This window comes from Phaenicophaeus curvirostris, chromosome 10, assembly GCF_032191515.1.
Source record: "Phaenicophaeus curvirostris isolate KB17595 chromosome 10, BPBGC_Pcur_1.0, whole genome shotgun sequence".
Classification (NCBI taxonomy): Eukaryota; Metazoa; Chordata; class Aves; order Cuculiformes; family Cuculidae; genus Phaenicophaeus; species Phaenicophaeus curvirostris.
The window spans coordinates 3,885,081-3,900,931 of NC_091401.1; the positions used below are offsets into that span (position 1 = coordinate 3,885,081).

General features: G+C 42.0%; 1 protein-coding gene across 2 annotated transcripts; it reads left to right on the forward strand.

Moving 5' to 3' along the window:
* The first annotated feature begins 207 nt into the window (after positions 1 to 207).
* CAPN10 (calpain 10) lies at positions 208 to 15,285 on the forward strand. Of its 2 annotated transcripts, none has more exons than XM_069864594.1 (13): positions 208 to 225; positions 1,127 to 1,206; positions 1,294 to 1,500; positions 2,469 to 2,600; positions 2,836 to 3,032; positions 4,345 to 4,562; positions 5,093 to 5,234; positions 6,199 to 6,365; positions 8,160 to 8,313; positions 9,453 to 9,708; positions 10,783 to 10,982; positions 11,599 to 11,644; positions 14,413 to 15,285. In XM_069864594.1, exons 3-13 carry the CDS (start codon positions 1,357 to 1,359, stop codon positions 14,440 to 14,442), a joined length of 1,686 nt encoding a protein of 561 aa, XP_069720695.1. In that variant the 5' UTR covers positions 208 to 225; positions 1,127 to 1,206; positions 1,294 to 1,356; the 3' UTR covers positions 14,443 to 15,285. The 2 variants fall into 2 exon arrangements, with proteins under 2 accessions (XP_069720695.1, XP_069720694.1); XM_069864593.1 differs by lacking the exon at positions 208 to 225 and adding an exon at positions 6,930 to 7,213 and having other exon boundaries at positions 1,072 to 1,206; positions 8,111 to 8,313.
* The last annotated feature ends 566 nt before the right edge of the window (positions 15,286 to 15,851 follow it).

The window sequence follows — 15,851 nt, forward strand, 5'->3', positions numbered from 1 at the left end:
GACTGATGGGAATGGTTGGACTCCATGATCCGGTGGATCCTTCCCACCCGGTGGTTCTGTGGTTCCCGCCCCGCCCCCAGCCCCACCAACCGGCCCGCGGGGCCCCGCCCCTCCCCTGCCGCGGGGCACGCCGGGAGCGGGCCCTGCCCCCTGTGCCACGTGACCGCCCGGCGCCTCTTCATTGGCCGCAGACCCAGCCGCTACCTGCGGGCCCGGCCGGGCGGGGTGAGGGGGGGGTTGAGGGGGGATGTTCCTCACATGGGGGTGTCAGGGGCTGTGGGGGGTGTCTGGAACGGGGGCTGTGGTTGGGAGGTGTCAGGAGGGGACTATGGGGGATGTCGGGATTGGGGGTCGTCAGGAGGGAGCTATGAGGGGCCTGTGGTTGGGGGGTGTCAGGAGGGGGCTATGGGGGGACTGTGGGAGGGCTGTGGAGGGCTGTCAGGGTTAGGAGCTGCCAGGAGGGGGCTATGGGGGCCTGTGGTTGGGGGGGTGTCAGGAGGGGGGGCTCTGGGGGGCTGTGATTGAGGGGTGTCAGGAGGGGGCTATGGGGAGACTGTGGTTGGGAGGTGTCAGGAGGGGGCTATGGGGGGACTGTGGGGGGTGTCAGGAGGGGCGTATGGGGGGGCTGTGGTTGCAGGGTGTCGGGGGGGGCTATGGGAGCGCTGTGGGGGGGTGTCAGGGTTAGGGGCTGCCAGGAGGGGGCTATAGGAGGTGTCAGGGTTGGGGGGTGTCAGGAGGGAGCTATAGGGGGACTGTGGTTGGGGGGGTGTCTAGAGGGGGCTGTGGGGGGTCTGTGATTGGGGGATGTCAGGAGGGGGCTATTGGGGGTGTCAGGGTTGGGTGAGTGCCAGGAGGGAGCTATGGGGGGACTGTGATTGGAGGGTGTCGTGAGGAGGCTATGGAGGTGCCAGGGTGGGACAGGCTGTGGATGGGAGTGTTGGGAGGGGGCTATGATGGAGTGCTAGGGTGGCAGGGACTCTGGGAATGAGGAGGTGTATGTGTAGAGGGGGTATTGCAGTGGGTTGTGAGGAAGGGGTGTTGGTGGGGATCCTGGGGTTGGGGACAGGGTCTCATGGGCCCCTGAGGGTTTGTTCTTGTCTGAACCCCCACCCCTTCTCTTCCCCAGCAGAGCCAGGGACCTCCAGGGTGGCATCAGGTGGTGAGAGAAGCCAGCAATGGCGTGGTTCAAGGTGCTCCGTCGAAAAAGTGAGTGGCTTTCTCTTCCCAAATCAATCCATCTTGCTTCTTTGTTTCTCCGTTACAGTTCCTGAGTAACGCTCGCTTGTGTTTTAGGTTGGTTCTTGGCAATATAAGTCGTGGCAACAGCCAGCAAAGCTGCTTAGGATTGTGTAGAAAATGCTGGGAGAGAAAAAGCAGTTAATCGTGAAAAGAGACCTTTACACAGACCCCACGTTTCCAGCCAGTGACACCTCTATATTTTTTGATTACAGTACCCCGCTTGCCCAATTCAGAGGCGAGATCTCTTGGTTGAGACCTAAGGTGAGTTTTAAGGTCTAAAAACCTGTGATTTTAGCAGAACTGTACTTTAGGGTAGTAAATAGTAGTTAGCATTGAACAGAGGTAGGTAGTGATAGAATGTGGTGGAATGGCTTTAAATTGGAAGGGGAAAGATTTAGATTAAAGATTAAGAAGAAATTCTTCACTATGATGGTGGTGAGGCACTGGCACAGGTTGCTTGTTGGACATGTTCAAGGCCAGGTTGGATGGGGCTCTGAGCAGCCTGGTCTGGTGGGAGGCGTCCCTGCCCAAGGCAGCAGGGCTGGAACTGAATGAGCTTTAAGGTCTCTTCCAACCCAAAACGTTCTATGATTCTGTTGTTTAGAAACAGAGAAGTGATAAACCAAATTTATGTCAGTGTTAAAAATAAGCGAGTTGGAGTTTTTAAGTCTAGGTGCTTGTTTGTAGGTTTCATTTAAATCCTGTTGTATAACTTTTGAACTTCTTGGGTTTTTTTGAGAGAAGAGCCATTCTCTAAAACTCACTTTCAGATCCAATTAAGCTTTCAGAACTTTGCCTTCGAAGTTACCTCTTTTACTTACCCTAGAAAAGGTTTTTCTCTTCTGTTGATTGGGAGGTTTGTGTAACTTGGGATGCTCAGTTCAATGCGAGTGGCATCAGTTCTGTCGCGGTTGATTGTGTGTCTGGCAAGGACCTGATGGGTTACATTGTTTTTCATTTATTGGTGCCTCTGCTAAGGCTGACGGTGACATTCATGTACTGAAATTCATGTGGGACCTAGATCTGTCTCACATAAGGTGCCTGTAAAACAGCCACAAGGCAATAATTTTTTATTGCTTGCTTAGCCTGTGTCTGAAAAGGAAGTCTTCTACAGGTTAAAATGCGTTTTTATGGTGAGTGGTCTCTGGAGCCCTCCCATTCCCTTAAACACAGACTTCCTTAGAATATCACGCAAGATTTGGCTTTAACTCCCCTTCTTTTAATTTTAGGACATTTGTTCTACTCCTCGGTTATTTTCAAACAATCTGCAGGATGTGCAAGTGAAACAAGGAATTTTGGGAGACTGTTGGTTTCTGTGTGCCTGTGTAGCTTTGCAGAAGAGTAAATACCTGCTGAATAAGGTATAGAGAAGTTTCTTGCTTCATGTTTCAGGAGTTTTCTTCATGTAATTTACATCTGTATATCATTCTTGAATCCCAGGCCTCCATATGAGCTTAGTTCTGCCTAGTTTTACTGGTTTTGTTGTGATATTTTTTGCTGTGATCATTACAGGCGGTTGATATTCGGTATATTTTAAACTGAGTTTCTTTACAAAAAAATTCATTATTTGTCTTGATTTTTACTTTTTCCACCTAGGTAATCCCTCCAGGTCAGCCCAGCTGGACGGATGAATCCTATCAAGGCTGTTTTATCTGTAGAGTCTGGCAGTTTGGACACTGGGTGGAAGTGACCATTGATGATCGTTTGCCTTGCCTTGGTGGTAAACTCTGCTTTTCACAGTGTCAGACAGAGGATTTGTTTTGGCTTCCACTATTGGAAAAAGCTTATGCAAAGTATGTGAACACTGTTATTGGGGGAAGTAAAGGGAGGCACAATGCTTGTGTATCTTCTCCTTACTTATTTTATCTGACTAATTTGGGCATAGATCTGTGTGTTATTCAGTATAAAGTACAATGGCTTCTCACTTTCCCATACTGAGTAGTGCAGAAGATGCTTTTTAAACTGTGAATGTAAACTTAAACTGTAAGGTGCATTTCTAGTTGCATATGAGTTAAGGTAGTCTTAGGGAGAGAATTATGAAAGAACTGCAGTGAATTATCAAGGTTCAAATGATGTTCATTAAGTCACTATCAGTCATGTAGGTTATTAAAGGGAAATATTTTAGTAATGCAGCATTTGAGGGCAGCAGAGGGCTCAATGAAAAGCAGAAAGAATGCAGATATTGTCATGGAAAGCAATAATGTGGCATCAGTTTATGCTATCTGAGGCTTTGGTTGTGTGAATTTCACTGCTGTTTGGCTTAGCTTGATGGCTTATTATTTTGAGAAGAGACAACCATTTTGTTAATGTGTTTGAAAAGACAGCTAGTTTGTGTTTTATGACACATCCATCAAAATGCTGTCCAGATGGGCAAAACTATTTGGAGACAAAGCACACTGCTAAGATGGCCCTCAAACGTCCAAAAGAACTTGGATGAAAGGTTGTGTCATTGCCAGTAGAGGGCAGAAAAAGACTTTTAAGTATGAAATAAGTTATGCAACTGTAGATATGTTGAGCAGAAGTTGTGGAGCAGCAGTGACATAAAGCTTCTCTGTAGCTTTGAAAGGTAATATTCTTTGTTTTCTGTAGAGATTGTTCTATTTTGTCTTATCGTTCTGTTATAGTCTTGATTTCCTTTGCTATCCTTTGCATCAACTGCATCAGGTAGGCTAGGCTCTTGATTTACTTAAATTGTTGAAGGAGGTGCTGCTGTGGTTGTTTGTGCAGAGAGAACAAAGAACAATTGAAGAAGAGGAAGAAATATTATGTATTTATACAGAATGCAGTTAGCGTATTGCAAAAGATGATGCAGTGAATGGATAATGAGGTACAAATGACGAGCGCTAGACTAGAGCACTTTCCAAATAGGGTGGAACGAATTGCAATAAACTTCCCATCAAACAGTGGAATGTCTGGTGGCTTACACGTTCTTTAGGTGTTGTATTCGGTATAAATAAAAGAGCATGTATTTTCTCTTGGCTACTTCAGGATATGAGGTAGGGTACAGTCACGATTGTGATATAGGGTGGGGTTGAATGTCCGCAGGGACCGTGTTTCTTTATTTCTGCTCTGTGTAGAAACTTTTCTCTTTTTTTCTTTAAACAGAGTGCATGGATCATATGAACAGTTGTGGGCAGGTCAGGTGGCGGATGCTTTGGTTGATCTTACTGGAGGAATTGCTGAAAGATGGACCCTGAAAGGCCCTGGAAGTAATGTGGAGAAAGAGAAGACTGGCGTGGTTTTGGAGAAGGCAGTATTTAGAAGATTAATGAATCTGAAGGAACAATGTGTAATAAGCTGCTCAGTCCTCGATTCCAGACAAGGCAATAGTAAAGTTCTAAGCATTTTTAAAGTAAATGTTGCTGTTCACCAGGGTTTAGTGCACAAGGCAGCCAGAAACTGCATAGTGCTGAATCTAGTATCATACAAGTTTCATGGTGCGATTTTATACTACCTTCAATAAATAAGGATTTAAGGATGTTGCTGGGTTCAGGATGGGAGGTGCTTTTGAGGAGTGCTTATATATTATAATAGATGCTGATAGGTCAGTTTTCAAACAAGCGCCCACTGGGTCCACCCCAAAAAAGCACCTAAAAAACAACCTTAAAAATCCCAATGAATTTCAGTACTGAGAATCTGTGGATATTTGAGATCAAGTAGTGAGTTAACACACCTTAAAACTTTTAGTTTGTTTTGTTTCTATATAGTAAGTAAAACGAACTTTTCAGTTTTAATATGCTGTCTTTGTACTGATTTGAAAACAATTTCATTTTATCTCAAAATGACCTTTCACAGGAGAGTTTAATGTTACTCATTGTAAAATTTGTTTTTGTTTTCTTTTTTTCTTGTTCAGGTGCAAGCGAACTGGGAGAATTTCATGCACTTATTGTGGTAGACGCATTGAATCTGTCTGAAGTGTCAGGCAGGGAAGTTTTCCTGCTACGAATCCGAAATCCTTGGGGGAGGCGATGCTGGAGAGGTCCCTGGTGTGAAGGGTGAGTAGGTTTATTTTCATTTGGAAAATCATTTGTGAAAGTTCTGGAGCTCAAAGCATATCTATGTATTGCATAGGCAAGTATTGCTAGTAGGCAGTAGCAGGGGAGAGAGACTTCAGTTTGTATGCAGCTCTTTGGAGAGTTCACTAGTTCACACAGCTCACTGGTCCTAAGGTGAGTTGTTTTGATCTCTTAGTTCTGGAACAAATGTTCGTGTCTATCAAAGCATCATGTGTTTTCATAGAGATAAACTTAAGATGTTGGCTTATCTTCTGTTTCTGATTTTTGTGGTGCTTTTTTGTTCTCCATCTGATCTAATTATCTTTGCTCATATGGTGTTTATGACTTATAAGTAGCTTTTTGGCTTTTGTGATTTGATCTTACTCCATTGCAAAGACAAGCTAACTGTTCTTTGTTGTTAGCGAAACAGCTGAAATGTTGAAAGTATGAGCTTTTAATGGGCCCTAAATAACCAGATGTTCAAATTCTTGGCTTCTTGTGACTTAGTCAGCAGATTCATGGGATAACTAGCTGCCTCATACAGACAGTGGTCTTGGATGTCCACTGTACAAAGTCAGAACAAGCATTAAAAGCCTTTCAGAACAGTCACTGTGGAGTTTGTATTACTTCTTTGTTGTTATTTTTTAACAATTGTTAAAATCTTTATTTGCTCTCACACTTTGGGCTGCATTATCTGTTGCAAACAAAGTAGCTCTTTCACCTGTAAGTTTGCTGCTGTCCGATTTGCTGTTAGATTTTTTTCTAAGTTTTCTTTGTTATGTTGTGATTTCTGCTTTGTTATCCCTCTCAGTGACTAGCAATGTGTATTCAGGAAATAGTCAATGCAAGTATTAGACAACAAAATGAAGAAACTTATTGTCCTGCCCATAGGATATTTGTTAGAGCATTGGTCGGAAAGTTTATTAGGCAAGGAACTAAATGTTAACTTTTGTCTTATGTGCAGCGGACAAGGGTGGAGCCGGCTAGATCCAGTAGTCGCCTCAGAACTGCTCTTGCAGATCCAAGAGGGAGAATTCTGGGTTGATGAAGAGGAATTTTTCAGGGAATTTGATGAGATTACCGTGGGTTTTCCAGTCAATGAGGAAGGACAACTTCAGAGCCTCTACACAGGTGTACTATGAGAAAACATCTTTCTCATATAAATGTTATGTTAATTGGAAAGACTTATTTGAATTGCGAATGGTTGCAACTAGACTATAATTTCTCTTTCTCTTGTCTTTCCCTCTTCTTTAGACCCATAGTCCTTTTCTGTCTTTACTGGGAAGAATAGAGGGACAAGAGGAGAGATTGTAAATCTCTAGAGGAGTGTGTGATATTTCTCTGAAATCTAGTTACTTGCTAGTTAGTTGTGAGATCAGTGTTCTCCATCAAAAGGCAGCTCTTCTGGACAGCCTTGTCATTTATTTATTTTTTTTTAAATGGGAGATGGAATTCTAGATTTCTAAATGAAATTTCCCGTTGTAAAAAATCACGTCATCAATCTGCCAGTACCAGTTGTGACATTAATTCTCATGCCTCTCTAAGTCTTGGTCATGAATACCTGCTCAGAGAAACTGTCAGGGCTTACAACAGCCTAGGTGCTTGGGCTGGGGAATCTCTGCCATGCATCTGTTGTGTTAAATTAAGTAGCCTCTGGTGTCTGAAATTTGCACCGTCTTTCCCTTATGTTGTTAGAGAAAGTGCTGTATCACTCGCAGAATCTTTTTGGATCCTGGGTGAGAGGCCAGTCTGCAGGTGGCTGCCGTAACAACAGCAGCTTCCCTACCAACCCGAAGTTCTGGCTGAGAGTCTCTGAAAAGAGCGAGGTGTGCATTGCTCTGCTGCAGAAACACAAGAAATACAGTGCTGACTGGGCCGGAAGGATTAAAAATCTGATTCACTTAGCAGAGGAAAACCTGTCTTTGGCTGAAGACGTACAAAGGAAGAATTATCAGGCTGTGGGATTGCATGTATGGAAGGTAATAATAAGGCAGTGACATTTTTCTTTTTGTAAATAGAAGTTTTAAAGTATTTCAGAAATATTTGGGCAAAATAATTCATTTCCCATGACAGTTGATTATGATTCAACTGTACACCTGTTTTACATCTTTGATTTACATTAGGGTGATTCTGTTTGTCTCTCAGTGCAGTTACTGTCTCTACAGGCTGCTAGTGGACTAGTACTTTCTTCTTAATTTTAAGTGCCAAGTAGCAGAACTTTAGAATCATAGAATTATAGAACAACCAGGTTGGAAGAGACCCACCGGATCATCGAGTCCAACCATTCCTATCAAACACTAAACCATGTACCTTAGCACCTCATCCACCCGTCCCTTAAACACCTGCCGGGAAGGTGACTCAACCACCTCCCTGGGCAGCCTCTGCTAGTCCCCAATGACCCTTTCTGTGAAATTTTTTTTCCTAATGTCCAGCCTAAGCCTTCCCTGGCAGAGCTTGAGGCCATTCCCTCTCATCCTGTCCCCTGTCCCTTGGGAGAAGAGCCCAGCACCCTCCTCTCCACAACCTCCTTTCAGGTAGTTGTAGAGAGCAATGAGGTCTCCCCTCAGCCTCCTCTTCTCCAGGCTAAACACCCCCAGCTCTCTCAGCCGTTCCTCATAAGGCCTGTCCAAACTGGTGCATGACCTTTCAGGGCCATTATTTGATCATTATTCCCAAATTTACTCCTCCTGAATGTTAACTCCTCCTGCTCCTCTTTGGTGTTCAGCTTATCTGCTGATACCTTCCTCCTTACTTGTTTCCTTTTGTAGATATATGCAAGTTTAAAAATGTTTTAAACAGTATTTCATCATTTTTAGTTCTATTAAAAACTCCTCAGTTTTCGTAAACCACCACACGTCATTATGCATCTGTTCTAGGTGGAGAAGAAACGATTTAACCTTCCAAAGACCCTCTCTGCTCCCCCAGTTGTAGGTACCGTCTGCCATTCCTATGACAGAGAAGTGCATGTATGCTGTGACCTTTCTCCTGGGTTTTATCTTGTTGTTCCCAGCATTTTTCTGAAAGATGCAATAGGGAATTTCTTGCTTCGTGTATTTTCAACGGGAAGGATCTCCCTCAGGTAGGTTTAAAACAAAACAAACAATTTCATAGTTATTGACATAGACAAATGCATGAAGTATAGCACTAAGTGTAGGTATTCAACATGCTTTGAAAGATTGTGCAGGGTGCCAACTAACAGCATTTTTTTTTCTTTGAATTTATGTAAGTAGTGTTCTGTTTCCTTGGGTTTTTATGCTGAACCTGCTTTTACCTCTTGCTAAAATATTGGTCAGAAGTAGTCAGGTGAGTAACATCTTGACTCTGAACTGCAGCCTAGTGCTCTGAGAAAGCAAGTGTTTTGTAAAAGTACTGAATGGATTTGTGCAGGAGGTATTTCTTAATACGTGGAAGTTCTTTCACAACATATGGGAAAATTAAGATGTTTTGTACTCCCTATCAGCAATGTATTTGGTTTCTGGACATATTTCACCTCTACAGCATGTTGGACTTTCAACGATGGGATAAAATTTCTAGTATTGTTAACTATAACACTTCCTCGGGCTGAAACAGAGGTACCAGCCTGGATGTGTGTCTAGCGTGGACTATTACAGAATAACATAACAGCTGTTTTATATTCTCAGCTGGAAAACTGGAAATAAGGACAGATGATACGTTCTGAGTTATGTTGAAATACAACTTGAAATGTGGTATAACTGATAATTACACCAAATTGTTCATATAGCTGTGAAAAGTGGGGCTGGGCTGGGCTGGGTTGATGTTACAGTGGTCGATTCAGAGGTAAAATGATAGTTTTCTCGGATTAAAGATGCAGTGAATATAAAAAAACCAATGTGTGCTTTGAACTTACTGAGGCGCTCGTGTACTCTAGGAGACACTGTTAGTTGTATTGGTTTCAGATAGGACAAATGGCACAAGAGTACTGAGATAAAATGTGGACGCTCCCTTACTTTATGAACATACAAAACTCTCTCTGGTTTTAGTGCATGGTTTGTATACGCTATGTTTTTCTTGTGGACTTCTATGAGTTGCTTAACTGTACTATTCTAAGTCCTTCTCTTTTTCTTTGTGCAGAAAGTTGGGAAGAATTGGGTTTATGTAATATTGATAATAGTTCATTTTTGTGAGCTAGTGTTCTGGAGTTTATGAAATCATACAGGTTTTATATATTTAGTTTCTTGTCTCTCTTGTGTTTGACAGTGAGCTAAAACCACCACCTGCAGCTGCTCCCCTCTGTGAAGAACTCCCAGCAGGTGAATGGGAGACAGTGCAGCTGCATGGATGCTGGAAAAATGGAGAAAGTGCTGGAGGTAGCAGGAACTTCCCCTCCTTCCACATCAATCCATGCTTTCCCCTCTCCATTCCTGCTGGACCAGGAAAAAGCAGTGTGAAAGTTACCCTCCGTCAGCACTGCCAGGATAGCAAATGCCGTCCAATAGGTTTCCATATTTTCCAGGTGAGGCTTATTCTGGTGAGTTTGCTCATTTGCCAAGTGCAAAGGTGAGCCTGTCAGTCAGCACAGTGCTCCTTGCATTTGGCAGGGGATGTGCTGCTTCTAGGAGAAACACAGGCTGGTTCTGTGAGGTAATGCCCATGGAATATTCGGAACAGCTACACACTAGGTAGGTAGCTTTGTAACCGGATAATTAGTTCCATTGAATCCTTCCAACGTTTACCTTAGTTTTAGAAATTATGAACTCTTTTGAGGATTTGTAAAGAATTGGCAGTGTCTTGGTGATCGAGGCCAGATTTTTTTTTGGTAATCAATCATGAAAGCTTACTTCCTTCATCACTAATAATTACTTACCTGTCCATTGGCAAGTGGTGTTGGATCTACAGACCAGGTTAGGATTCAGAAGGACTGATGTGTTGAACAGATGATCTGAAACAAAGCACAAGATATGAGTTGATATGGACAAATGCAAGTTCTACGTGCCTGTGATTAACCGCATAAAGTGGGATGGGAAGCTTCTGGTTAGGTGGCTGTTTTGCAGGGAAAGCTAGTTTTATTTTCAGAAAACATGCTTCAAAAAAGGTGTTGCTTAAATGGAGGGTCTGGTGTTGAGCATTAGGGGTGATCTATAAGCTTTAAATATCAATATGTGAAGAAAAATTGAAAGACTGGCATTTTTCATGCCTGTAGGAAACTGAGGACAACTCTAATATGAATTTTTAGTAAGGACAAGGCCATTGGAAAAGAGGACATTGTTCACTGTATCCGTGAGGTGAAAACCAAGGGCATTAGGCTGCAGCGAGGAAGAGTGAGGCTAGACAATAGAAAAAGCTTTTCAGCTATGTGTGTAGTGGGTTTTTTAAACTGTCTGCAAACATAGCAGGAATGATTTATCCATACTTGATACTGCCATCTGGGTTTTCTGGAAGCTTTCCATCTGTCTCGTATAGCTGTACAGAAGAGTGAATGTTTGGAGTGGAATAGATATGGTATGTGCCATACTATGGTATGCCAGGAATTTAACATTTGTGAGGCCTGAAATATGCAGAGATAGATGGATTTTATTTCTTTTTGCAGGTGCCTAACAGCAGCTGGAAACCACAATCTTCCTCTTTTCTACACTTGGAGCCGGTGGTTAGCTGTGTACCTCATTGCTATTCACAGGAAGTAAGCCAGCTTTGCAGACTTCCTGCAGGAAGTTATGTGATTATACCTTCTACTTACTTGCCCAATACAGAAGGCAATTTTACGGTGGTCATAGCAACCAAAATAGACAGGTAAAAATGCCAGCTTCTATTTGCATTTATTCTATTCTTAATGCATGTGTTACAGGGTGCGTTTGTTTCCAACTGTAGTGACATGTTCTCACTTTTGATAGAAAATAATCTTTTTCTTTTGTTTTTAAAGTCTTTGTATGGCTGTTATGTTTGCAAGCTCTGCTTGCTGCTTTAACTCTGTTGGAAGAATGAGTTAAAAAGAAAAGGTATTTGCATCTGTATCCTTGCATCAGATACTGAATAACAGATGTCTAATGCTGGAGAAAGATGGTGCTACATTAATGGAGTATTGGCTATGTCCAGATATTAGCATTTATGCTGAAATTTTAGTCAGCTAATAATAAATAGGGTTGTTTTTTGGGAAGCTACAGTCTATTGCAAGACTTACTGTAGGTAGATCAGATCCTCCTGATGGGAATTGCAACAGGTCTGAATCAGAATTTACAGATTCCATAAAACTGCATTAAGAGTTCATAAAATTGCGTTGAGATTCTAAAACATTGTGAACAAAGCCTAGTGTAACAACCTTCTCCTTTTGTAGTGGGATAAATGATTGATGTTTATGAGATACCTCATTGCTTTGTGCAGAAATAAGTGTGGTTTGGGTTTTCAACAGGAAGCGCATTCACAGCCAGGAGACACTTGGACAAGTATTACAAGAAGTAAGTGATCCATCTTTAATTTCAGTTCTTCTGAAGATATTGCAGAGGCATTGTGAAGGCTGACATGTTAACTAATACTGAGAGTCCTGTACTAGTGGACTAGACTTAAGTGTTCTCATTTACTAGCTGTAAACTGCTGATCAGTAAAGCAGTTAATCCTTGGGTTTTTTGTTTCTCAGCCAGAAAAGTAGTTATTTGCTAGCAGCTGACAAAATTAATCTTTTCACAGCACTCAGACACATGAAAGCTTTTGTATGACTAATACATAAAGTCATTATTTTCTCATCATTCTCCAGTACCTAGCTCTGCTGTAACATCTCTGACAAAGTGGACTATTAGTGATGAGTAGGTGGTTGTATTTGACTTTTGCCTTTGCTCTCAAGAATGTAAACAGTTTTGATGCATTTGGGTGTATTTTGATGTATTCATTCTTGGTGTCACCACAGATCTGATAGCTTAATTATGTGTTGTATCCTTCCTCCATCTCATTGGCTTTGATGTGAATTTGGGGTCTTACATGTTGTAATCTAGCAATTCTATGGTTGTTTTAATGTTGGGAAGATTTAACTCACAGCAAAAAGGGAAGAAAAACAAACAGGCGATCCAAAGATTAGCTTGCACCACACTAGCGTTTACTTTTTCACTTGTTTCCTTACAGCCAGCCCATACAGCATCCTATCATTACAGTGCTTGATGTGCAAGCCATTCTGATCGAGCTAATGCCACAATATTTTTGTATTGTGTTTTGCTTGATTTAGATGTGCATGTAACATTGAAGGGCTGGATGTGAATGCCGAGTACCTTATACTTACGGTATTTTTACTGGGTGGAGAGGAGAACTTTTAAGGTATTATTTTAACAATTGTTTAAAGATGTGTGATTTGGTTGGTGGATCAAAGCATGCTCTTGATAACGCTCAGCTTATTAGGTGAGAACAAGACCATCTATCTGGATTTCTGTAAAGCCTTTGACATAGTCCACTGCAACATCCTTCTCTCTAAATTGGAGAGATATGGATTTGATGGGTGGACTGTTCAGTTTATAAGGAATTGGTTGGATATTTTCATTCAGAGAGTAGTGGTAGATGGCTTGATGTCCGGATGGAGATCTGTGACAGGTGGTGCCCTTCAGGGGTCTGTACTGGGACCAATGCTGTTAATACACCTGGGTCAGGGCAATCTGTGGCTTCCGTACAGGCTGGGGGACAATATGATTGAGAGCAGCCCTGGGGAGAAGGACTTGGGGGTGACGATTTATGAGAAGCTTGACATGAGTCAGCAACGTGTGCTCGCAGCCCAGAAGGCCAGCTGTATCCTGGGCTGCATCAAAAGAAGCGTGTCCATCAGGTCGAGGGATGGAATTCTCCTCCTGTACTCTGGTCTCATGTTACCCCACCTAGAGTACTGTGTCTAGTGCTGGAATCCCCAGCATAAGAAGGCTATGGAACGGTTGGAACAGGTTTGGAGGAGGCCATAAAGGTGATCTGAGGGCTGGAGCACCTCTGCAGTGAGGGTAGGCTGAGAGAGTTGGAGTTGTTTAGCCTTGAGAAGAGAAGGCTCCAAGGAGACCTTATAGTGGCCTTTGCAGTACCTGAAAGTGGCCTACAAGAAAGGGCATGCAGCGATAGGACAAGGGGGAATAGCTTTAAATTGGAAGAGGGAAGAATTAGACTAGACATTAGGAAGAAATTCTTCATGTTGAGGGTGGTGAGGCACTGGCACAGGTTGCCCAGAGAAGCTGTGGATGCCCCCTTGCTGGAAGTGTTCAAGGCCAGGTTGGATGGGGCCTCGAGCAGCCTGGTCTGGTGGGAGGTGTCCCTGCCCACGACAGGCGGGGTTGGAACCGCATGATCTTTAAGAAGGTCCCTTCCAACACAAACCAGTCTGTGATTCTATGATCTAGATACTTAGCTCTTCCCCTTTGAGGTTTTAATAAGACCAAAACAAATACCTTGGAGGAACTAACTCTTCACTTTACAACTGGCTCGCTAATTTTCTTGATCTAGGTCAAGTTGACCAATGATTACACTTTGTCCTTAAAATCACACAGACAGTATGGAATTTGTGTGCTTCACAAAAAAATGAGCAAAGACTTGTATGTTCTTTCCTCATGCTGCTTTTTATTTTCATATTTAGGAGCTGAGGTATGTAATTAAGTCCTTTATTGCTGTGTTTTATGGGAAACAAAACACCGCAAGGCCGTTATTACATATGGAATATATTCAAAGATACATTTCTTATATTATTCCATGAAAATGGTTGAACTTGGGCAAAAGGAGCTCTGTGACATCAAGGGAACAAACAGTTTAGGTTCTTCAGGACTTGGAAACTTGAAGAATTTGGAAATGACAGTTATAGTTTCCTTAACAGTGGCAGAAATTAATGTCTCAATCTAATCTTCAATGACATAGGCTTTTCTAAAGACTGAGCTTTAAATCATTCAGCCCTTCTGGGGGTTTAACTTCTGGGGGGTCTGGGCAGTCTGCCTTGCTGAGAAATTGGGCTGTTTGCTAAGGGGTGCGTCACAGAGAGCTGGGTGCCAGTGTATTTTTTCTAGAAGCTTCTGTATGTCATTGCCAATTACTGATGCAATGGGATTTGTGAGTTTTATCTTTTTAAGATGTTTCATGGGAAGAGCTTGCATTTTGGTCTAAAGTTTCTAAATCTTTCTTTTCTTTGTTTTAATTCCTTTTGGTTTTTTTTTTTGTCAAGAAAGAGGAAAATTATCTGATGAAATAGCTTTTATCTGCATTGTTCATTTTCTTACAGATTTCATTTACAACTGTGATGAAAATATGATCTGGAACTCTCACACTGTCATTTTGAGAAACGTTGGAAAGCTGAGGAATTGAATGCCTTGCCTCTTGCTGTTTTCACTTTTAAATGGAATAACAAGATGATACCCTTAGACCAACTGTCTTTCACTGGTACCAACTGTCAGGCCTATGATGACTTCTTTGTAAACATACCTCCTTAATCATGTATGCTCTGAATATTCGTTCTTCCTGTGTTTTTTAGAGCCAGCATTGTACAGCCAATCTTCATAATGTACCTCAGTACATAACATACCTTCAAAAATACAGGTGAAGGACATGTGCATGTCTTAACCCAAGCTGAAGAAAGCCAGAAACATACGTGCGTAATGAAATATAAAAATTTTGGGGGGAGAAAAACCACACAAGCTCACAGAATAACTTCAGGAGACCAAAGGGGTAAACAGAGGGAAGAAACTGGAATCTTTTTTCAGGTAGAACATACCTCAAGACCATAAAAATAAACTGGAGCAGCGGAAGTCCAAGCGTGTATCCTACCCTACACTGCCAGTCATGCTGCTGAGCACTTTATCATGGGCTCTCTGAACCATGCAAATGGTGGGTTGAAAAGAAACATCTTTTTGGTGAGTTTCTTTTTGATGAACACCACGAAGGAAAAAAGATAAGACTTGAAGACTTTTGTTTATGGACTATCGCGTCAGCCTGCTTTTGTAGATGTGTTTTATGCAAGATCTGTTCTTGCTGTAAGAGACAGGAAATTTAAGAGATTTTTCTTAATTTGTGTTTGAAAGTGTTTCTTATTCAAGGAGAATTTTTTAAATGTTATATTTTCCTCAATAAAAGCTGAGTAATCTTGAAAGTTTTAAAATGTCTTTTATTAAAAAGGTGAAAACTGTCAGTGATGTCAAGTCTGCATTTGTTCTGCAGTAGCAAGTTTTACAGTGTGTTAGAGCCCTGGGGCTTTCACCAAATGGAAGGGGATAATTGGAGACGTTTGAGAGGAAAATCAGGTCTTCCACTAGTTTTCTGTATGAGAAATATGTAATATTCTACTTTAGCTTTTAACTGCATCCTATAGTAATCTGTGCTTGCTCCTATGGATCTTTGAAATTTGAAAGCATCTAGGATGCTTGCAGCTGACTTCTGAGCAGTCAAAACTTTCTGCGTCTGTAGAGGAATGATGAGACAACAAAAGAAAACACTGAGTAATAAATCTGTACTGTGCCTGCTTTGACAAATGGTGGCATCTTCTTTTATTTTCTTCATTTCTTGAAAGGCTCTTCCTTTTCCTTTAAGTAGGAAATTACTGGAGGATGTAACAAAGTTTCTGAACAGGAGAAGTAAGGATTCGTGAAAGCACCTGGATCCAAGAGTTGTGATAAAATAGATACCGAGGGAGTAAAATAAAAAGGTGTAAGGATGTCTAAATGGACT